This window comes from Uranotaenia lowii, chromosome 3, assembly GCF_029784155.1.
Source record: "Uranotaenia lowii strain MFRU-FL chromosome 3, ASM2978415v1, whole genome shotgun sequence".
Lineage (NCBI taxonomy): Eukaryota > Metazoa > Arthropoda > Insecta > Diptera > Culicidae > Uranotaenia > Uranotaenia lowii.
The window spans coordinates 50,659,581-50,683,484 of NC_073693.1; the positions used below are offsets into that span (position 1 = coordinate 50,659,581).

The following is a 23,904-nucleotide window of genomic DNA, read 5'->3' on the forward strand; positions in this document are numbered from 1 at the left end:
AACTTCTACTTCAGAAATCTCCTCTACAACTTCCGCTGGCTTCGACTCTGATTCCTCAACATTTACTGACTCCAGTTCTGAAGCTGGAGCTACTTCTGGTTCTGGTTCTAACTCTGGAACAGGTTCCGGTTCAATGTACTCTTCGATGGTAATAATCCGCGATTTGGTGGGCCGTGGTCCAGCATAGGCGGATGCCACCAAAACCAGAATGATCAAAAGCTGTCGCATTTTGCTCTAAATAAACCTCAAAATTTAATGAAAATCACTTGAACTATAAACAGTATAAATCGGGCCAACCTCTTCAAGAACGTTTGAATCGCAACCGTAAACAACAGAAACTAGGCCGTTTGCGTTGGTGATTTGCATTTATAAAGTGCTGGCAGAGAAGGATAGTTTAGAACAAAAATTTGGCAGCACTCGTTAAGAGTCACGTTCTGGAGATAAGGCGGTTTTTGTCGTTATAAAAGCGTCTCCTTCGAAATAAAATTCACTCTGTTGTCCAAAAAAAATTTCACTAGTGGACATTGAAAAGTGACCGATTCAACTCGTATTCATCTAAAAAATCTGATTGTAAACGAAATAAAAATTTTGTGGATACATTTGAGTATGCATAGAAATTCAATTAGAAAAAAAATTCTGATCGTTTTGATAAGCAAAATTTGAACTATTCTCCAATCGACAAGATAAATTGTAAGCTGTAAAAATTATTGCATGCTTGGAATAAGCGCCCCCAAATTATTCGAATCAGCGATTTTTCAAAAGTTGACTTTTCATAACAGCTTTTATTTGATTTTTCACATATTCTAATATAATCCTACTGTTGACAAAAAAGCAAACAGAGATAGTGAACGAAACAGATAGAAATTCAGATTTAAAATTCGTCAATTTAATTCTAATGCAGTTTTCAATCATAAAAAAGTTTTCCTCAAAATGAAAATCAGAATCAGATTCATCTTAAAAAATTCATTTTCATTTACATTTACAAGTAGCACTTATCATAAATTACTGATATAATGAATTCAGATTTAAACCTAAATCAACATAATTTTCTGATTGATTCGTCATTGAAGGCTCAGTAATAAAATTTACTATAGAATTTCAAGTTGGAATTAATATTCAAATTTCAGATTCAGATTCGGCTCTTTTATGAGTGAAAACTGGATAATAATATCAAGATGACTATTTTGTGGAAGAACTCAAACCGAAGGAGACCACAAATTTTTTTTGTGAATTCTGTTTGAAATTTCAGTTCAGTTTGTATACACGTGTATTACACAATCCAGCTGAAAATCAGAAATATTTCGTAAAATTTAAATTAGTTTTATAAGTGAAAAAAAATTATTTGTATTTAAAAAAATTATCCATCTGATTTTAATTATGGAATGCGGTTTCATCAAATAAAATTGCAAAAATAGTGACATGTAAATTCATCGTAAAATATCTTCGAGAAAAGAAAAGTTGGAGTTTTCTCATGATTTAAAAAAAATCATTAATGTTACAAATTTTATGCTGATATGAAATATTTTCGAAGAAAACGATTTTATCCTTAATTTTATGTTGTGATCATTGCTCGTTTCAATTCTCAACTTCACATTCAAAATGGTTTGACAAATAATTTTTCAAAATATTTTTTAGTAATTTCAGAAAACCTTGTAATAATGCATTGGATTATTGCATTTTTCTATTGTACCTAAGGCTTGGCCAAAGTCTCCTTGGAAGCCAATAGAGCAAAACTTTTGAATGAAAAAACGCAGTTTGAACCTTTTGTATTCTAATTGATGGCGACAAAATACGCAGAGCTTAAAATTTCAAACTACGCAATATGCGCTTTAAAATTTTGATCGTTTGACCTAGTTTAATTTTTTCGAATAATCTTTTTTTAACGATCATTTTATAGATTAGTTGAAAATTCATTTATCTTTAAAAAAGTACGAGAAATGTTTCGAAGAATCCACTTTAAAGCTAAATATTAATGCGCACATTACATTTTTCTATGAATTCCTCCAAAGAGGTAGTGTCTAGTGTTGGCATTCAAGCCAGGTTTGGCAGCTTCCTGGATTTCGAGAAAAATCCATTTATCCACAATTAAAGCGAAATCAAAATTCATGATTTTTTAGTCCAGTTACAAATTTTTTTGAGCTGTCTTCGTCGAATTGAACTTGTAATTATTTTTTTTGGAATTTATTTATTTATTTATTTCTGAAGTCTTTGACTATTGTCATACAGACTGATTGCTTAAGACTAGCTTATAATTAAATTACATAGCAATTAAGTTAGGTGACGTCACGGATTGCACATTTAAACTTAGATTTAGTAACATGATAGTCAAACAAGTGAGAAACAGCATTGAAAACTTCACAACATCGAAAGAGGGGGTGATTCTGTCCGAACACTGTCCTGCTTCTTGGCAGCCAAAACATGGTTTGATTACGCAGTGGCGTGCTGGAACGTATATGTTCAATCTCTGGAGCAATTGCGGGCAGTCAACGACATTAGTCAAGATGTCGTAGACGAAGGTGCGCTGTAGAAAAGTTCTTCTTTGGCTCAAAGACGTCATTGATAGCAAGGCACACCTCTCAGAATAGGGTGGTAACCGTACGGGATCTTGCCATGGCAATCGACGCAGTGCGTAGCGAAGGAATTTTTTCTGAATCCTTTCGAGCCTTTCGCTGTGGACAGAGTGGTAGGGTGCCCAGACTGGTACCGCGTATTCCAGAACACTGCGTACCAATGAGCAGAAAACTGTTTTCAGAGCATACGGGTCCTCAAAGCTGAGTGTATTCCGCCGCAGGAAGCCGAGCAAAGCAAAGGCTTTGGCTGCAGTAGTCGCGGTGTGTTGAACAAATGAGAGCTTTTGGTCAAACGTTATTCCGAGGTCTTTAATATAGGTTACTCTTTCGAGAGAGGTGGCACTCAAAGCGTAGTCGTAGACAACAGAGGCTCTGGTCCTAAAAAAGCTTATGCACTTACATTTTTTAGCGTTAACTTCCATACCGTGTAATCCACACCATACTAATAATCGATCGACGTCCTCCTGAAGCGCAACACAATCCAATATCGAATCAATGGTCCGGTAGATTTTAAGATCATCTGCGAATAGCAGTTTCGGCGACTGAAGGAATGTAGCCAGGTCGTTAATAAAAATCACGAAGATGAGCGGTCCAAGATGACTACCCTGCGGAACATCAGACGGCATGTCGAACAAGGAGGAGTGTATCCCACGAATGTTTATATAGCCTTGACGGTTCAGCAGATACGAGTACAGCCATTTGGTTGCCCACTCAGGAAATCCATATCGATCAAGTTTATCGATCAGCTCTTACGATTCTGTGAGGTACTTTGTCGAAGGCCTTGGCAAAATCTACGTAAATTGAATCCACTTGCAGTTTTTTACCTGTTGCAGAATGCAAATCGCTGGCATAGATCATTAGGTTTGTCAAGGTTGATCGTTTCTTGATAAACCCGTGCTGGACATCGGTGAGTATTGGAGTGGCTGCTGAATAGATTCTCTCGTATATCAGGACTTCTAGCACTTTGAAAAAGCAGCAAAGAATCGATATTGGCCTGTAATTCTCCACACGATGAGCATTTCCTGACTTATGGATCGGTGAAATTGATGCGATTTTCCAAGGAGTAGGAAAAGTACCTTCCGAGATCGATCGATTGAAAATCATGCACAGCGGTGTGACAAGCGAAGCAGCTATTTTTACAACAAGCGATGTTGGAATCCCATCAGGCCCAGATCCTTTCGAGGGATCAAGTGAATTTAGCACTTTTAGAACTTCTTGTTCACTGAAAACGGGTTGCGGTAGACTGATGTCGTAGCTAGGAAGTGTATCAAAGTATACATTATTACAATCAGGAGTGACTGGGCTATACACGCTGCTAAAAAAATCAGCAAACAAGTCAGCTGACTCTTTGATGCTTTCCGATGTTCGTCCTTGAAGCGTCACAGACGATGGGATACAGTTAGTAAGGCGGCGGCTATTGATGTATTTCCAGAATGTCGAAGGATCTTGTTTTACGTTGCGTTCGATGTTAGAAATATATTGGTTGAAGACAGCGTTGCGAAGAGTCGAATATTCAATCTCTAGCCTTGAGAGCATTGACTTGTTTTGGTCCGTTCGGTCACGAAGGTAGCGTTTGCGGGCCTTGCGAACTAAGTTGCGGCTTCTCCGTAAAGCAGAATTCCACCAAGGGAGCTTGTAAGGCTGGTGTCGGTGTAATCGTTTAGGCGGCGTGTGAATGCGTAAAGCGTCCCAGAGATGATCATAGAAGGTTGATACAGCAACATCGATGTTCAGACCCTCGAAAAGTATTTGCCAATTTGTGTCCAGTAACATTTCCATAACACGATCGATATCACAGCGCATAAAATCTAGATTTAGTCTATGCGGGCTAACGGGATCCGTAAGCTCATCAGAAAAATAGTCGAGCAGTAAAACAGTAGGATAATGATGTCGATCGGTATTTAAAATTGCGTTTGGAGGATGTAAAATATCAGCTAAATCGGGTCTATTCACAAACAGAAGGTCTAGTATTCTACCATTGGCGTTCGGAAGCGAACACATCTGAGACAACCCGCAGGCTATCGTCGATTCGATGACCGCAAGCTCCTGCTCGGTGGAGGCGTTCGCTGGTAAAAATCCGTCTGCATCCTCGTCGAAGGTCCAAAGCAAATTCGGTAGGTTGTAATCCCCAGCTACGACGATTATATCATTATTACTAACCATATTTATCAGGAATTCGAGAGCAGACATGTGAGACGCATACATGGCAGTTTCGCTGTTTGGCCTAAAATAGGCACAGCAGAAATAGACATTGCGACACCGATCTTTGATTCGCACAACAACTTGCTCTAGGTGGTCACAGCCTGGTATCGCCACCGAAGTTACGTCTATACCGTGTCGAACTGCAATTAACACACCTCCTCCGCGTCTTAAATGGCTTGTATTGGCATTTCTATCGTTACGGTAGATCTTATAGTTAGAGGCTAGTTCACTGTTGCCGATGTCGTTCTTTAGCCGAGTCTCTGTTATCATGATGACATCATAGTCACATGAAGACAGTGCTAACAAAAACTCATTGGTTTTGGTACGCATACCACCGGTGTTCTGGTAATACACCATTAGCTGGGCGTTTGAGTTCATTGTGGCGGAATGAGCGGGAACTGATGTGTTGAATGAAGCGGGAGTTGGCGTAGAAGGAGCAGCAGTGGCGGGTTGAGTTTCTAGGTACGGTAGATTATCGAAGTTGGTCGCCTCGCTCAAATTGGAGTCGCGAAAGGTGTCATTTGGTTCGGTTTGAATTCCAAACGGGGCTTCTTCGGGTTGGGAAAAAAACGTTCGGAGGTATTCTCTACAAATTGGCGAAAACGAATTCCAGCGGGCCAGGTTTCTGATGACAAAGCTTTCTCTTTCAGGTCGAGAGAAATTCCAACTTTGTAAGAGACAAATGACAAGGTGCTAACTTCTCTGCCCAGGGGAACCAGTTTTTTTAGTTGGACTTCATCGGTACCTAATTGTGAACGCACAAACCGCAGAATGTTTTCTTCAGGCGCATTAGGAGCAATACCAGAAAGATAAAGCCAGAAAGAGGGAGATGCCGTAAACAAATGGTTTTGAATCGTGATTTCGTTGTTAGCCGCACCGGTACCCACGGCGCACATTAAGTTTGGTTGACGTGCACTGATGTTCTCGATGACAAGTGGTTTATCACGACGACGTTTAAGATGAGCAGAAGTAGGTGCAGCGGATCCCATGGAAGAGCCAGCTCTTGGTTTGAGAGTAGGAGTGGCACAAACGTTTTTAGGAGGAGGGTTAGAGCGTAGTTCATTCCTGACTTCTTGTAGAATGCTCTCGCGGATCTCAGTTTTAAGTGAATCCTTCAAGGAGTCAATTAGAGCATTGTTTGCAACGTTGGTTGATATCAAAGCATTTGAAAAACGAGCTTTGGATATCATCAACTTGCAACTGTTGCACATCCATACAAGGTGTGTATTTTTGTGAAGATCCGCGCAAGAGTTTTCATGCAGACCCGAGCACTTGAGGCAAACAACAATCGAGCAAAAAACTCCACATTTGACAAATTCCCCATCAAAAGTACTAGCGCACTTTTCACATAAATTCGACATTGTGAAAACGTATATCCTGATAAAATGTTACTGAAGTTGACGTTCAGGTGGCGCTTCTGTGTAAGTTGTCAAATGGGCTTCAGCTGTCAGCCGACACTAAAATTTTTTTGAACCCGGGCTCCCGGTCTAAAATTTTGAGGTTACCTTGGATCCTCTAAGCTGGAGCGAGATGGAAAATGCTGCTGTTAACTTTTTGTAGCTCGGCAAATCATCAGCGGAGTAAGCAGGATGGAGCGTGTTTGTTTTGATTGGAGTATCGGGATCCGTAAATAAAAACAGCAGGAGCAGCAGTTGTTCTTTATTGGGCCGTATGCAATACAGGTTTTAAGGAATTGCACTTATCGGACTGTATTCGGTGGAGTTCCGGAACGGTAGTGGGTTTAGTTCGGCGATAAGGGTGGTAAGTATATTGGTGGAGCAGAGCGGTTTAGGCAGCGGAAGGCGGGGCGAGGTGGGAGAGCAATGGTGGACGGGCGCGCTCAATCAACCGTACTCGAGCCACTGTGCGATTATCAGATAATCCTACCTTTCCGTGCGAGTTGGAGCTGGACAATACCTGTGCGGGTGCGGGCGAAGTTGATTTGCCAATGCGAGCGGGAATCGGTATGGGTGCTTATGAATTTCAGCGAAATATTTGATGAATTTCGGAGCAGCTTAAACAGGTCAGTAAACAATGTAACAGAGTTGCCAGTTGTTAAATAAAAATAAATAAATAAATCTTATATTCTTAGTTCAATTGAATTTTACAAAAAAAAAAAAACTACTTGATTTATACATTTTGTACAGGGCCGGATTAAGCCTTCGGGTGGACCAGAGCAAATTTTTCTTGTAGGTTCCTATGATTCTATTGTTTCTTTCATGTGAAAATTGCGTAAATGGCAGTTTTTATTCTTATAGAGGGCGACAAAATATGCAGAGCTTAAAATTTCAAACTACGTAACATGTGCTTTGAAATTTTGATTATTTAACCTAGTTTTATATTTTCGAATAATCTTTTTTTTAACGATCATTTCATGGAATTATTGGAAATTCTTAAATCTTTAAAAAATTTCGAGATATGTTTTGAGGAATCCACTTTAAAGCTAAATATTAATGCGCAATTAAAACCTTATTTGTGATTTTTTTGTACACCCAGTATTGACATTAAAAAAATATTAGTTTTTTTTCATTAATTTTTAATTTTATCATTTTTTTTTATTCAATTCTCTTTGGATATTTTTTTTTTCATTCAAAAATTCACATTAAGAATTGTGATGACATATTTTTTTTTTCAAATTCAAGATAAAACCGTAGTTTTTGGCTTCTATTTCAAACTCGCCAAAGACTGCTCCGCGAATCTTCCTTGTCGGTATGTTCAGAGAGAATAAACCTTTATCTCATCTTAAATCATCTTAAATGAGTGTTTATAATAATTCATTTGCAGTGTGTTATGCATTTATCGGGACATGACAGTAAATAACCAAATATTTGACTTAAATATTCCCAGTTTTTCAACTCATTATCTTGGATACTGAACGCACCACAGACATCAGACTTTGAAATATTCATATGATGAAGGAAAAAAAAATTAAATCACAACATTTATAGGGAAAACATTTTTTCCTAAAATTTAAAGTACACCATATAAAAGCTAATATATATTTAAAGCTATCATTTAAACCATTCAAAAATTTTACATACCAAATTGATCTATGATAAAAATAAGTAAATAAATATTTTTTTTAAAGTCAAAAACTTTAGCCTTGTTAAAAAAAGCCTCGCATTTCCGCATACTCTTTTCACAATCAAGATCTAGTTCAAGGTTCTAAAATGAATACAATGAAAAAGATTCCAGGCACCCCAAACACCGTGTTTTGAGTTTTAACCAAATAAAGCTGAAAATATCGTGCAAATGGGTAATTTTTACCCATTTATTAGTATGAATTCAACAACGTTGATGTTGGTTAGTCAAAAAATGTTGCTTATGATTGATCAATCATTTCACACATTATTCTCTTGAGTTTCAAGAAATGTCTCGATGATAGTTATCATTTAATGATTAGTCCAAAACACGGCTTTCAAAAGAAATAAAAACTAGGGTCAAAAATAACACCAAGCATGCTACTTTATAAGTTGTACATAAACAATTTTTCAATGCATTTATTTTAAGTAAGTGAAAATAGTAATTTTCATAAAAAAAATTACAAAAGAGTCCAACATACCTAATCATACTTTTTGCCACCTCATTGTATGGAACTGCCCTATAATGCAAATGTAAATATAAATATGACTCAGCAAACGAAATCGCAGTTCAAGTTGCCGAGTGTGAACGAGGCTTAAATCGTCTAGCGTGCAAAAATTTCAAGTAAATACAAAATTCATTAACAGTTGAATTAACTTTACGAAGGATTAATCACCGTAACTTATATTTATACATCACCGTAACAATCACCGTAACTTATATTTATACAATCCCTTTTCACCGCTAGGCCGATAAAATCAATCTACAGTTGAATTAACATTAAAATAAATGGTGAATGAAATTCCAAAGTTTCTTGTTGAAACTGAATTGATTTCTACTCAGCTTCTGTTATTGACTTTGAAAGTATCGATAACAACAATTTTCAGCTGAGTAGAATTCTATACATCCAAAAAACAAAGCTGAAAAAGCTTTCAAGACTCTGTCCTTTGGATCTTTTGTGTACTTGAGTAAGTTTATTCTTAAATAAATTGAAGACTGGATTTTTTTTTCTCAATTAGGATAATGGGTTTGATTATAGATCTTTTACGGTTCTAGGAATAATATTTTTTTAAAAAGACTATCACACATTGATTATTGGATTTTTTTTTAAATATCTATTTTCACTAAGTTCGTATTCTTAGTTTCCAATTAATTGATTTCCATAAAATTTTTAAGTGATTTTAGGCATATTATGAGGCAATGTTATCCATTAGCCACATGTTTGTGGTCGGTGCTAAACCTCAGCCCAGATCAGTCCATAGGGTAAGATAGCACATTTTAAATCTTCTAATGCTTGAAAATTCAATTTTGCTTGTAAATATCCTTTATATTGAGTTTTATTCTGGTATCCGACTTTTTTTTCCAAAAATTGGAAAAATCATAAAAATTGAACAATAATCGTAGCCAATCTGAAACTGGATCGAGGAATGATTCAGAATCAACTTTTGTTTCTACTTTGAGTATGTTTTTTCGTTCTTCAAACCTCACATGTTTTTAACGCAATCGAGGGTAGTGCACTTGATTTGAATAGCAGAAACCTGAATCTGATGACACACTCTTAAAAAATTTTGCTGCCCTTTGTCATTTCAAAATTGAAATTGAAATGATCTTATTATATCAAAGGGGTTTATTTTTATTATCTGAAAAGTTGCACCGGGGGCTTTAGATCTTCTTCAAAATTGAAAATTGTGTTCATTTTTACGACTTTAAAAACACATGTTTTTTTACAGACTTCTAACATTCTTGTTTTTCGAGTTAGACTTGGTTAGATTTTTTTGCAAATAAAAAAAAACCATCTTACAAAGCTACATTACTCTGTTATTTTGCACCGAAAATCATAAAATAGCACATCAAAACGCATTGAAATTTTACCAACTTTTCAAGTTAAAAAAAATTAAGTAATGACTTTTAACATGAAAAATTGTAAATAAGCATTAAATGATGTCTAAAAGAACCGCCTTCATCACCGAATATTCTGCGAATTATACCATTGTATAGCCCTATTTATGTTGCAACTTTCATTCGAAGACATCAAAGTGGGCCAATACCTCATGAAAGAAATGATGACAATGAACTCGTTTTTTGCATCGAAAACAAACAATGGTCGAACAACTGCACTCACATAAAAAGGGAGCGCGCGCTTCTTAAAACATGGTAACAGAAGTATTTATCACTGACTTATGTTTCAAATGACAAAAAATACATGTGGTTTAAAGTCGTAAAAATAAACCCAATTTTCAAATTTGGGGAAGATCTGAAGACCCCCGGCGCAAACCCTTCAGATAATATAAAATTCCCCTAATGTTAAAGAAATATAACAAAAAAAATCATCACAATAAACTTTTAATATTCAAATTCAGAAATCCGAGATATTTAAAAGGAACCATGTTTACTAAGGTCTTTTTACGCGGTTTTATATTGCTCAGTTTTTTTAACACGGCTTCTTTTTACGTGGTTTTTTGCTATGGATATGATTCTTCTAGACGGCTCTCGCGAATCAATACGTTTTTTGAGCGAAAATATTTCAAGTCCTATACGTTAACGACGGAATTTATACCGCGTAATAAAAAACCTTAGTATTTTCAGATCGTGTGAAAAATCTATTAAAAATACTCCAGAATTACAATATTTTTATAACTAAAACACAATTATCCATACGTTTAATCGTACTGTGCATAAATTAAAAATATGCAACTCTGAAAGGGCCTGAACGATCAAACTATACCCAAAGATTATGAGGGGAAATGTGTCCATCCAATAAAATCCTTTTCCGCATGCTAATATAAATCATTTCGGTACTCTTCGAAGCACATAGGCGTTCTTCAAGCATATACTAAGCAAAAAAAAATCGCCACAACATAAAGACCGAAAAACGTGATCACCAAAACAAAACAAAAAACAGTAGCACACATCCGTCGAAAGAAGAAAAGAAAGCACATCCCTCACGGGATAAGAGAAGGAACACTGCCAAAAAATCTTCAAAATTAGCCATGTTGCAGCAACAAACAACATTCTCCTTTCCCCGTCAAGCAACAGCAGCGATATCAGTCGTGGAATCAAACAAGTTCAGCTACATAACAACATATAGAGAAAGGAGGAAAAAAGCGGAACATAAAAGAATAGAACATCCGAAAAACATCATCAGCGAAGAAAGGAAGAAGAGACAAGGTGGCACCACATCGCATCACCCGAGCAAGCCGTCGTCATCCGAAAACCATAACCAGATGACTCGGCACTGCTCCTATCATATAGGGAACCCTACTGTTGGTGGTTCCACCCGAGAGAACCATAAACCATATCACAAGCGAATGGAAGAAGAAGTAGAACGAGAACAACACCAGCTGAGCTAAAGCAGCAACAACAACAACAGCATCATCAACGAAACGCTAGCGTAACCAGCAGCAGAGTTGAATGACGTGCGACGCGTGCCTTCCACCGCCGCCAGAATCGACTTGTGTTCCTTTCTACCCGAGGAGGAGTTCCGTTCATGGTTTTATTTGCGTGCCTTCCTTCCTACTACCTTTTTGGCAGAGAGATTCCGTCAGTGTCCGAGAGAGAATCAAGAGAGAATGAAAAATCACTGAAGCATAAAGCATAAACCACCCTTCGGGTGGGCTATGCTGACGGGAACAACCAAAAGCAGGTCCTCCTAGCATAATGTTGCTCAATTGATGTAAGCTCAGCATAAAAGTCTCTTCAGCAACCTATTGACTGAGAGAGAGAGAGAGAGCTTAAGGACATTCGGAGAACATTTAATTTCGGGAAAAGAGACATATTGGCCGAACCTGGCCGAAGGTGGTTGTTGCGCTTTCGAAGGAGTTGTTCGGCTTCGGGCAGTATATCATTGATGTTGTGGAGGGGGAATTTTGGCAGTTTGTTGCTTGCTTCCCCTTTTAGTGGCGGTGGGCTATTCTGTAGGGTTCTGGGTTCGATATGAGGTTCTGCCGGCAGCAACACATTCTAGTGAGGTGGATGGGATAAAATACACCATCCTATCGGTTTGAAAATATTCTACGCGAAAATCATCGTTGAATGTTCCTTCGAACCGGATCGAGTACCCAGTCCATGTTCGAATTGAAGCAGAAAAATTAAATAGTTATTCCAACTGTTTTTATTCAACTATCATTTCTTCAACATCTGTTTAGCATTTTACCATTATTTTTACATTTATATTTTCTTTTTCTAAATAATTAAATAAAATTATGGTTAGGTATGAGGGTAATATGCTGTTTATTCTAAACAAATGGTGCAGCAGCTCCAGCCGTTTAACTTTTCGATTTTTTACTCTCATGTTTGAAACTTTTGGAACTAGTCTTGCATTACAGATCATTGCATAATACAATTTGAACCATTTACATTTGCTTTAACCGCCCGAGTCAGAAACCAGAATGGCCAAAGTTAGTGTGTTTGTCGGTTCAAGATGGTAATATGCGGTAATACAGTCCACTAAACAGTTTGCAATGTTTTAAAGAACGAGTGTGTTTTATTTAACCCAAGAAAGGTCTGATGCTATCGATCTATGTCATCAGAGGCGAACTTGAACAGATTTGTCTCAATGAAAAGTGTTTCGGAGAGATCTGTTCGTTTTTTGGATTTTACGGTGCCGTAAACTCAACCAACAGTGAATATATTAGATTCAACTGCAGTAGTATAATTGATTCAACTGTAAATATTACTATTGTATGCTCGATTTTAGGCATTCAACTATAAATATAATAGATTAAAGTACAAACTTTTCCAACTTGATGTATTTAAAAAAAAAACTTTTTTGAGTATGATTATTTAAGGTTTAATAAATTTTCAGTTTAATATAAAACAACAATTTACAGCAGTTTTTCTTCAATTGATAATTAAAATGTATTCTTTCAACAACCAATAAAATCAATGGTGAGGATGTTCAAGAAATCACCTTGAAGTAAAAGCATATTTCATTTGCTCACTTTTTACAACTAATATAATGAATCAAACTTAGTTTGATTATACTCACGTTAGATTTAATATCTGGTAATTATTTTAACTCAAATAACAAGGCATTGATGTTAAGAACACATTTGTGATCAATATTCATCAAAATAAAGTCGTTGGCGTTTTACCCCACAAGGGAATTTTGGAGAGCTCATTTTGATTCGATCTTGTTTGGGTTTTCAAAATAAAATTTTCGTTTTAAAAGAACAAATTGAATTTTTTAGGATGCTAACTTTCTACCGTAACACTCTTGTCTCTTGTTTCTCGTTTCTCGTTTCTCGTCTCTCGTCTCTCGTCTCTCGTCTCTCGTCTTTCGTCTTTCGTCTCTCGTCTCTCGTCTTTCGTCTCTCGTCTCTCGTCTCTCGTCTCTCGTCTCTCGTCTCTCGCCTTTCGTCTCTCATCTCTCGTCTCTCTGTGTGCCATTTTGTCTTGTTTATAATGATATTTATTGAAAAATGTTTTTTTCAAACATTTTTGATTTTCTTTTTTTCCATAGGAATTACCTATTATATCATTTAAAATTCCTTACTTTTGAAATTTAACATAGCGCATTGATTTTGAGATACTATTTCACACACATTCCACCTAAAATCTTGATTGGCAGAAAAGATGTTCATAATATGGTTAAAACTATAAATTTTACAAGATCACATCTCAATCATGCATAATCATCATTCATCAACAATCACGGTTGCTAGAAAAAGATAAAAACACTCGGAGAACTCACGGAATCGAAAAAAAAACTAAAAGCTTTGGTGTTCAAAATTTAACAGCATAATGATTTTATCAAAAATAGGTTTTATGCACGGTCTTCACAATTACAGGGTTTTTTTTTTGGAATTTCATAGGGTTTCTAAAATTGACTGGGTTATTTCCACGGTACGAATACTCATGTGAAAACTCCTTTAATCCCTTCAAGTAGTTTAAGTTGAAAAAAACTTGAATATTTGATCTCAAGCTATAAAACATGACAGAAAAGTGGACCTTAAAATTGCTTCCAAAATACGACTACTGCTCGAACCAACAAGAAAAATTTGCTCTTGGCAAATAGCAGTTTGAAAAGTGGGATACATAATACCCAAAAAGAAGGGGGAGGGGGGGGGGGGGGTAGAATCACATAGCTGTCCATATCTAAATAGCGTGTGAGACAAAAAGTGTGAAATACATTTTTCCCGCTACTAATGACTCAGGAGTTATTTCAAGTCTTCCAGAAGCAGTGTTACTTTTATGGTGATTATAAAGCTATCAGTTCATTTCATTTTGCGATTTCTAAGATTCGTTAATTCATAAAAAAAATCAGGGGAAAAAATGAATCGTTCCAATGGTTAAAAATCCCGGAATATATTCAATAAATCCATCAAGAATTAAAAATGTAAGTTAATTTTTTTTCTCGACTTTCTATCTATAAATGTACAAGTGTAATGGTTTACATTGAGCTTACCGGTTTTCCCGGTTTTATCATGGATTGCCCGGATATTTGATACAACATTTTGGAGAAATCTGGACCGGCCCGTTGCCCGGATTTTACTCGGATTTATTCACTTTATTCGCCAACACCAACCTAAAAAAAGAATCTGTGTTGTTATTTCTATTTAATTTATGCGTCAAATACGAAATTTTTTGGCAAGGATCATAAAAATTATCACTAAAGGTTTTTGAAAGCCTAAACTGCGGGGGTTCTGATAAAAAAATATTTTTTTTCAAGTTTTTTCCTTAATTTTTATTGAGGAATTCATGGGTTTCGATCAAAATTGCTCGGATATCACCAAGATTTTTGGAAACTTTAAATCATAAGGCCCCTATTCTGCCTAGTTTTTATACTAAATAGCTTGATTTTGTCCGGCCCGGATACATGTGGAAAAATTCTGGCAACCTTAGAATTAAAAGACCTCATCCGGTGAAATTTTGTTCAATGCAATGTTCGGAGAATCGCTCAAGAAAAGCTATCAGGATTCGTTTCAAGCTAGAATACTTTTGCCTCCGAGTGCTGTGATAGGCACGTGGTGAACGTATCCGTTGAATGTTTGTCGAACATCAACACTAACTAGATACATAAAAATATACCATGCCCCATCGGGGGCTAACGTTGCTTTTCGTCACGTGGCAAATCAACGGTGATCGACGTACTTGATGATACAATTTGAACGTCGTTCTCACAATCATTCGCTAACACCTGTACTTCAATCATTGTTGATAATGAAAGACGATCATGAATCTCTCAGAAGGAAAATCTGAAGAAATACCAGGACCACATGTTGAAAAAAGCCATAGCACATGCAGAACAGTTTATTGCGATTAGGGGAGGAGCGGGCTATATGCGCCTATTAAGCAGAACACTGATTTAATCAAATATCACATCGAATATGTGTACAAAAACTATATACACGTGTGCAGGCATCTGTTTTCTATACATTGGAGTAATTTTGATGTTAAAATTTTCATCTGTTTCCAAGAAAACGATTTTATTATAAGTGTTGTCTAAAATGCCGAACCTCAAACCGTGCAGGCTAAATGCGCCTATTTTTGTTTTGAACAAAATTCCTGTTTTTTGGGCAATTTTTCCGTATTATTTCATTGAAACTGCTAGAAAGTAATAATTTCCGTACAATAATGCTGAAGTTTTATAAAAATCTATGTATATTATAATTTTATGGAATAAAACAAAAGTTAGGGTTGCCATACTATGGAGGCAGTTCATCCATGAGAAAAACTTTATCAAATCTGTTTTTGGATCTTCAATTCTCTCTTAAGATGTTATTCGGAGCTCAGATTTGGAGGTTCAATGTTTAAAATGATGTATTTAATCTATTTAACCTGCTATTTCAGGGTGGAGGCATTTTACAAACATGATGGGGGCATACAAAAACACTCTACTATTCCACTATATAATCATTATTAAACCTCCACAAAAGCTGAAATATGTTAAATTTCTTAAGTTCATTTGAGTAAGAAACAAAAACCATCCTAGTTTTTGTTTTAAGCTTCTATACGTATAATTTTTAAAAGTCGAAATATTACATAAAAATGTATCAAAACCTTGTTTGATGTTTAAAAATTTTTTGAGTTTGTAAATTCATAAAATTCTTTCTTTCCTTATGTTCTAAGCGTATCACCCTCAAAATGCATTGGTCAGATAAGCTGTCTAGTCAGCCATTTCATCAAACAGCCGTAGGGTCATTTAACCCGATAGGCCCATTTTGGAAACCTTTCCCCTACTTAGCAATGATTTTGTTCTTCTACGCAAAGCGAAAAACTAAAAATCACATTGTAACCTTTACACATCTCTCAGAACTGATACATATCAGTTGTGATCCTAGAAGGTTAAAAACCATCAAGGAAGGCAATCACCATCGAGACGTTCGTTGCTGATAGTCTGCGTCCTTCTTTACCGCATCATGTTTTGCGGGAATGTTTCAAATAGGGGAAAAGTTCATATAACGCCCCATGTGGCCAATACGCGCCACCCTTGTTTTGAAGAATCTGAAACATTTTAAGCCTGCAAAATATTACCAATTTGTTCTAAATGCTGTGATCGGTCATGGCAAGTATGAATTTTTCCTTAAAATGCTCCTGTGTCGTGATAATTTCACAATTTAGGTTTTTCTTCATTTCGATCTAAATTTTAAAACACTTTCAATAAGGTGTCACCAAGCAGAGAAAAACGAATAAGACAATATTTTCTGACACATCGATAGAGGAGAATCTAAACTATGATTTAATGCAAAAAAATAATACCGAACTCGCTAAGGTATGCTTTTTATGGGTATGTTCTATCACGGCCTATGCGCTCGTTATAACGCGCCAGCCGTAGTAGGCTGAAAATAGCATTAATTTTTCAAAAACGCCAATTTTCATTGAAAATGAACAAAAAGTCTAAAACCTTATTTTAAGCGTTAATTCAGCCCAAAAAATCTACTTTTATTATTTTTTTAAATTTTGATTAGTCCATTTTGATTTTGTTTTCAGTCAAAGTGCCTGTAAGTATTGGTGTGTTTTCGGTCTTCGGCTGCTTTCGGGTGTGTTCGGCTGCTAGGCGCGTATTGAATACACAGCGGCGCGTATTTGCAACACAGTTTTGTTCTGTGGCTTTGAATAAGGTTTTTAAAAATCAAGTTTTTGAAGCAACTATAGCAATTTGAGTAGAAAAAAATCATAGGGATTTGTAGAAAACAATTTTCTTCAACGATTGCACTCATTTTTAACACAATTTGTACGTGGAATACATAGAAAATCAGCGATTCGCTTAGGTGGCGCATAACAGGGCATGTTCCCCTACAGCAGCGTCGTTGTCATGCATGATTGTTTATATGATTTGGGTGCAGAGGAAAAATTAACTGCTTCGATTTTTTGGCTCTGAATGCAGTAAAGCATGGCTGATGGAAAATGATTGATTTTCGGAACATTGGTTCAATGTTTATCTTTTTGCTACGGTCCTGTGAGCTAATACTCTGTAGTAGTGGATTTCGAATTATTTTTACACACCGTCCCCTTTTGCTGTTTTTTTTTCGAGTTCAAAGCCCCCTTGAGTGAATTAAATTAAAACACATAAAAAATACACACAAAAATACAGATTCAAGTAGGCTTTGACTCGCGCGAACGTTAAAAATTTGCGCTCTGTGGAATAGTTTTTTCATTTGAGGAAGAAAAAAGTTAAAATAAGGAAGAATCAGTACTTAATTCAATTGAAAATAACCACATAAGTGTACAAAATTGTGAAGAAAAACAAAGACGCCATAGAATGTGGGAAAAAACAAATAAGCTTCAGAAACTTCGATTTCAGTAGGTTCTGATATCAAAACAGCATCAGCCAAGCTCCTGCAAACTTAAAATGTATGGTTCCAAATCAGCGTGGAATGTGCTTTGTCGACGGAAACCTGTTTGGTGAGATCCAACCTTTTTTATGATTTTTGATTTTTGCATTGTATGATTTTAATTTGAAGTTATTGCATATCATGTGTTTGGTAGGGAACTTCACGTTTTATTTCTCCTTTTTTTCAGTATATTTTTCAATATTTACCATTTGGTTGGCCTGGCCATAGTTATTTCAACATTGAAATTAACAGAGGTTGCGTTGAAAAGAAAAATTAAGTACGCATGTCTTTCATTGTCCAGGATGCTTACATATTTTGACCATATTGGTAAAAGAAGATTATACTTATAACAAATTAGTTCAGTTTCCTTTGGAAACTAGAATGGAATATATTCTAACTGGTGCAAAGTTCCTTTGTTTCTTTTCATTTTTATCTGATGCACAACAAATATTGAATAGATTCGAAAATTTGTTTTGGTTTAATAAAACAAACTTTGCATTAATGTGTTCCTTACTAGAGTGTCCTACCCGGGATTTCCCGGTCGGGAATTCCCGGGAATTATAAAAATTCGGGAATTCCCGAATCCCGGGAAACGCTTAAAAATCCCGGGAATTCCTGAAGCCAATAAAAAGTGCTAAATTACTGAGAATTTACACGATCTAAGTTGGAAAAATGAATTAGATTGAGCAAGGAAAATGATTGTTCTACCTTGATGACTTAGTCTTAAATATTATTTTTTCTTAAATCTTGTTAATACATTGAATTTGATAAAACATGTTTTTCCGATCGAAAACTTAGTATACAATGTGAAAAGTGACAAAGAATCTAAAAAATCAAACATTTCCAATAATGAAACGCTACGGAAGAATCTGAATGCTCTATTTTGCAACATTTATCATTTAGAATCGAACTTTCGTTTCGGATACTGTTGATAGTAGCAAAATCATTAGCAAAGAAATTAAATGTTGTGAAACAAATGGATAGTTATCTGAAAATTTACGATATTTGATGAATAATCTGAAGTCTAGCTAATTAACTTCTATCGATAGTCTTTCTCGATCTTTCTCAATTATTTCAAATTTTTTCAGCTATAATAAGACCAGTTTGTCAGTTAAAGTACTTAGTTTTTGGGTCTTGGGTTTGCTTATTGAATTTTGAAGGCATTAAAAAAGTTTGAAAAGTTTTGCAATTTCACTACCTAAAATTCAAAAATACCATATCGTTAAGGATTCGTACGCAGTAGATGGTAAAGATCTTAATGCTGCAAGCTTCATTTTAAATTTTTCCCGGGATCCCGGCAATTCCCGGGAAAAGGATCGTCAGATTTCCCAATTCCCGGGAACGCTTAAATGGCCGGGAAATGGACACTCTATTCCTTACACTCTTCAAACGAAAACCTGGATGAATAAGAAACCTCCTTAAGCTAATATAGAAATTAAATCCCTTGGACCTTCGCTTAAACAGGTTGGACTGTATTACTTTCATTCTGAAACCTTAAAACCCATTAAAAGAAACCTTAAAACTGAATTTGAATCATCTTCGAAGTTAAACAGCATTCATAGGATTGAAACTTCAACATATATTCTAATTACTAATTTCCGGCAACTTAGCGGTAACTGAGTAGTTAAGAAGTTTGTCTTTGGCAAATGGCCTATTTAATTTTTTGGAATCGATTGAATTAAAGATAAAAAAAATCAGAACTTGAAATATAGTTCAAAAGGCTAAATAGTCAGAATTTTGTTATTTTTCCTTTTCAGAATTTCAATGACTGAATCCTAGATGACGTTTTGTTACAAAAATGCTTTTCAAATTTACCTATCCCAAATCGATTAAAGAAAAAGCCAAATAAACTAACAAAACTAGATAAAAATAGATGTGGACCGTAGAATAAACTGATGACAAAATCTGCTAGTGATTGAGGTACAAATACAAAACTTTCTTCGCAGCTCTGCAAAATTATAGATATCTGAGTCACTGGAGGGTTCAGTTATGTAATGTTATTTCATTGTTGTACATCGAACTAACTAACTGCCGAGAAAAAAAAATCTGACTTTCTGTGATTTAATCAAGACATTATGTGATGGTTTTCTGCGATGCAAAAAGCCTTAATTCGATTAAAAAATAATGACAAATTGGGTCTTTTTAACATTTCACTTGAGAAAAATCAATTAAGATAAACAATCTCATCATTATTTTTCAAAACAAAAAAAAAACCCACAGTTTAAGTTGACAAAAAAAGATAATTTTTTGAAAACGTGAAAAATTAAAAAAAAACTGTAAAATCTTTTAATATTTTTAAAATTCTGTGTCCTGTGACACAGATTTTGAGATGAAAATTTGCTGCAACTTTGGCTGACAGTTCAAATCTATGTTGTTTCGTAATTTGTGAAAATAGTAATTTTTATATGACCTTACCGCTCCCTAAGCCTTTTCAATGCCCCCGAAATTTAAAAGTTGAGCTTATCGCCCCTCTGGAAGCTTTCAACGCTCCTCAGGGAGCTTTAGAGAGCGGCTTGGAAACCAGTGCTTTATAGACTTAGCTACCCAAGTTACCATAAGCACTAAAACATAGCCCTTTATTAACACTATATTCCTATATATAACTCTGAATTAATGCTTGTATTGCACTATATGCGCATATAATGCAGATGTAATGCTTAAAAGCTGAAATAGCGGGCTGAATAAATGCTATCACAACATAGCCTTTAATTTATCTACAACACCAATCAACCTGCTTAATGAAGGGTTCTATGAAATGAGAAGTGATTATAATTGAATTACGAATTACCTTTGATGAATCTCGAACCGAGGATCCCGCAGCATCCTTTATCTTTTCTTGCGGCTTTACCATTTCGACCACTTTCGACCAAAAACCCGTACTTCAAGTACCGTTTGGATCACACCATTTTTTATTGCTTCTATGCATTAATAATGCTGATTTAAAACTAAAAAGCATTATGTTGATATAATGCCAACTAGCATTAGAAATGTTTATTTAATCCTGATTAAGGGTTATGGCTGAATGCTTATGGTTACTTGGATTTAGTGCTACAATCTTAATGCTTGTTAACTTTATATAGATGCTCTTTATGTGCTTATAGTGCTATCATTAGTGCTAATTTTTTATTGCTTCTATGCATGAAAAATGCTTATATAAAACCTAAAAGCATTATGGATGTAGATATAATGCTAACTTGCTTCAGAAATGTTGATTTAATGCTGATTAAGGGTTATGGCTTAATGCTTATGGTTACTTGGGTATTATCATAAAAAATTCTCTTTAAGTAAAAAGAATAAATTGAAGGACAGAAAATATGGCTATGACGGATAAATGAAAACAACCAAGAATTTAATAAAATGAATTTAGAGAGCTCAAATCATTTTTTCAAAAGATTTTGTACTCAATCGTAAAAGGTAATTTTCAATTGATGAGTAATGGGTATATACCTCCAAGTTTGTTGTTCTTATATTATTTTTCAAATTATACCAATTGCTCTAAAATAAAGCAAATAAATCGGCATCCTTGCCGGCCTCCCATCGAACAGGAGTTGCATCAACACGTTGTTAGAAGGCTTCCCTTCGCAACCCACTCGCTTAGAGGGGAAATCAGCAACGCGCCGCCAACAGATATCCTTTGAATGGAATCAAAGTTTTTTTTCCTATGTTGCTCATATCCTGTGTTGCTGTTCGGTTCGCCCATCGACGGGGAAGTTCGGCTTCGTGTGCCTCGGGTTTCGAATCGGTCGGTCGGTCGGTCGGTCGGGCCGAAACTTTTTAAAAGGGACCGCACCGCGCCCGACAGGACTCAAAAGCCTTTCACGGTTCCAACAGTGCGGTTCGTGTCGTGCTACACACACACACTTACTTACACACACCATTTTTTCTCTTGTCTGTCGTGTTTCACTCTCTTACTGTGTGTATCATCTCTCTGTATGTAATATTTTTTCTGGATTCGGTTATTTATTGTATCTACCCAGTATGAACTTTCGGAATCGATTTCCCTAACTATACTGTTGCTTGCTGCAAGTTGTTCCTCGTGTTGTTGCTGTCATCTTTCTCCTTTACAAACGTTTATTAACTTGTAACCGGGAAAAAAAACAACGGAACGGAAAATAGTTACGTATAGTGCAACTGTAAGCGGTTTGTTGTGTGTAAACATACTAGTCGAATCATCGGTTACAAAAAAAACGGAATCTGCAGCCTGTCAAATCTTATCCATCTCTAGTCGTGTTTAGTTCCGATACCGCCCTTTTAACTACCAAATTATAAGTTTTCATTCGCGAAAGTGTCGCAATTTTGTCGCGTGTGATTTTGTTGAAACCGAAAAAAAAGGATTGTGCAACTTTGGATTACGCCTCAACGCATGAATTCCAGAAGGATCCTCGCCTAGAAGTTCAGTTTCCGGTTCGATGTTCATCAACTACGAGACAGAAGTGACGGAACCCGGATCCGGGATCCGGGTCATGCAGCAAATGTGGTACCGTGGCTAAAGTCATCATAGTGTAAACTCTCTGTCAACTCTCGTGGTCCAACCAATGTTTCCATTTCCGGTGTTTTTTCGGTTCCATTTCCGGGATGAGTGAATGTATGTGCAAATGCTACCCCAAATGATATACCTACCTATATATGGATCTGTCTCAGTTCAGCGTTCAGTTTTTGGGGACCACGAGAAGAAGCTTTTGCTGGTATCTTAACGACTGCAACTTTTACTCGTAACAACTATTCTATACTGTACTGTGCGTGTGCTACTCTCTCAAACTCTTGGATACTGTACGTGTGCATCGCTAAAACTGGAAGGAGGATTGTGCTGCAAAACGATGGATTGCCCCCATTGAAGATTTCCCCCCTCGAAAGTCCCAGCTCTGGTACAAGTTCAGAAACGACCGGCCTCGACATCTCCCAGCGGGAGTTTACAGAGAAGAATAGGAAAAAAAAGTGCAAAGTTTTTTGGTATCTGTGTCACGTTCGGATATAAAATTTATTCCATCCAAAAAACCGGCGTACATCGGGTCAAGAATCTCTCGCCGTCCCAAAAAGAGCACAAAACCTCCCCCCGAAAAGCGAGAAAAACTATCGATTTTCACTTCCGCGGCCAGCTCAAACCCTCCAGGGCAACTTTCTCAAAGCAAAATCCTACCCTTTTCCTACCCCACAAAACTCCCTCGAAGCAGAAAACAAAATAAAATAGTCAGTGTCTGTGCTTTGCCAAGAGAAGAAAAACGTTACTTTTCGGTCAACATGCATTGACCTGCCTCGGTTCCGTTACCCTTAAACTAAAAAAAAATCTAACAAGAAAAAACCCAAAACACACACACGAAACAACCAAAGTACCTGACCTCTAACTCCTAACAACTCGAAACAAAATAACCCGCTAAACAAAATGCCCCGGTGTCTGATGGCCAAAAAGTGGAAGGCCTATCCGTGGCCGGATCGTGCCGAGGAACTCCAAAGTCCACCCCCGCGGAGTTCCTCCAGCAGCAACAGTGGATCCTCATCTCCGGGACTAGATCATCAACACCACCCGATCACACATCCCCAGGTGATCGTGGAAGTTGTTGAGGAAGATGAAGAAATCGACGTCGTAGGTGATAACACCGGCACCACAAGTGGTTCCGGTTCCGGCAGTAACGGAGGTGCTCCAGTGGCTGCAGCAGCCACCTGTTGGGGACCGTCCTCGCCGACTGCCGGTGCTACAGCACCCAGTCCGCCGCCACATTCGCCGGAAGCGGCCACTCGGGACAATAACGCCACAACCGGAACGACGACGCTTCCAGCGTCTTCGACGATTCTTTATAATGGTAAGTGTTTTGGGCGCCCCATAAGCTAGGGACAAAATGAAGGGTTCGGTGCTGACTGGAATATCAATTTCCTCCGGAAATTTTGACATGGGTTGAATCAGGTGCCAACCGTTTAGCCTATACTGGGGGATTGGGCTGTTGTAAATCTCGAAAAATGGAAGTGTTTGTAACAAGAAATACGTTAAAAATTATTATCATCAAACGTCCCGACATGCAAAAGCGAATTGGGTGCAACATTTGTTTTCCACAACACTTATTCAAGTTCTTTTTTAATGTAATGTAACAGTGTTATCATTTGATGATAACAAAATTTTGATGACAAAGTTTCTCACATAATGTGATAGTTTTTAAAGTTTTTGACTCTCATAGATGACGGATTGGCTTTGGATACCAACAAACTTAAAATTGTTTTGTTATCCTTTAGCAAAGTATTTTTCATACAGTCACTAATTTTTTTAAATAAATATTTTGATAATT

The 23,904-nt window shown here is 36.6% G+C and overlaps 2 protein-coding genes across 2 annotated transcripts in view; one reads left to right on the plus strand and one right to left on the minus strand.

Moving 5' to 3' along the window:
* Positions 1-2,576: 2,576 nt before the first annotated feature.
* On the minus strand, positions 2,577-5,983 carry LOC129752171 (uncharacterized). The gene is made up of 5 exons (XM_055747962.1): positions 5,518-5,983; positions 3,647-5,323; positions 3,324-3,532; positions 2,729-3,175; positions 2,577-2,669 (listed from the first exon to the last, which is right to left on the minus strand). The coding sequence occupies exons 1-5, from the start codon at positions 5,981-5,983 to the stop codon at positions 2,577-2,579; spliced, it is 2,892 nt and encodes a 963-aa protein (XP_055603937.1).
* A 15,466-nt stretch (positions 5,984-21,449) lies between these two features.
* LOC129751684 (B-cell lymphoma 6 protein homolog) overlaps positions 21,450-23,904 on the plus strand; it is a 131,185-nt gene continuing 128,730 nt past the window's right edge. Inside the window, exon 1 of the mRNA XM_055747339.1 lies at positions 21,450-23,427. Within this exon, the coding sequence (XP_055603314.1) occupies positions 23,010-23,427 (418 nt within the window). The 5' untranslated portion in view covers positions 21,450-23,009. The remainder of the gene's footprint in view (positions 23,428-23,904) is intronic.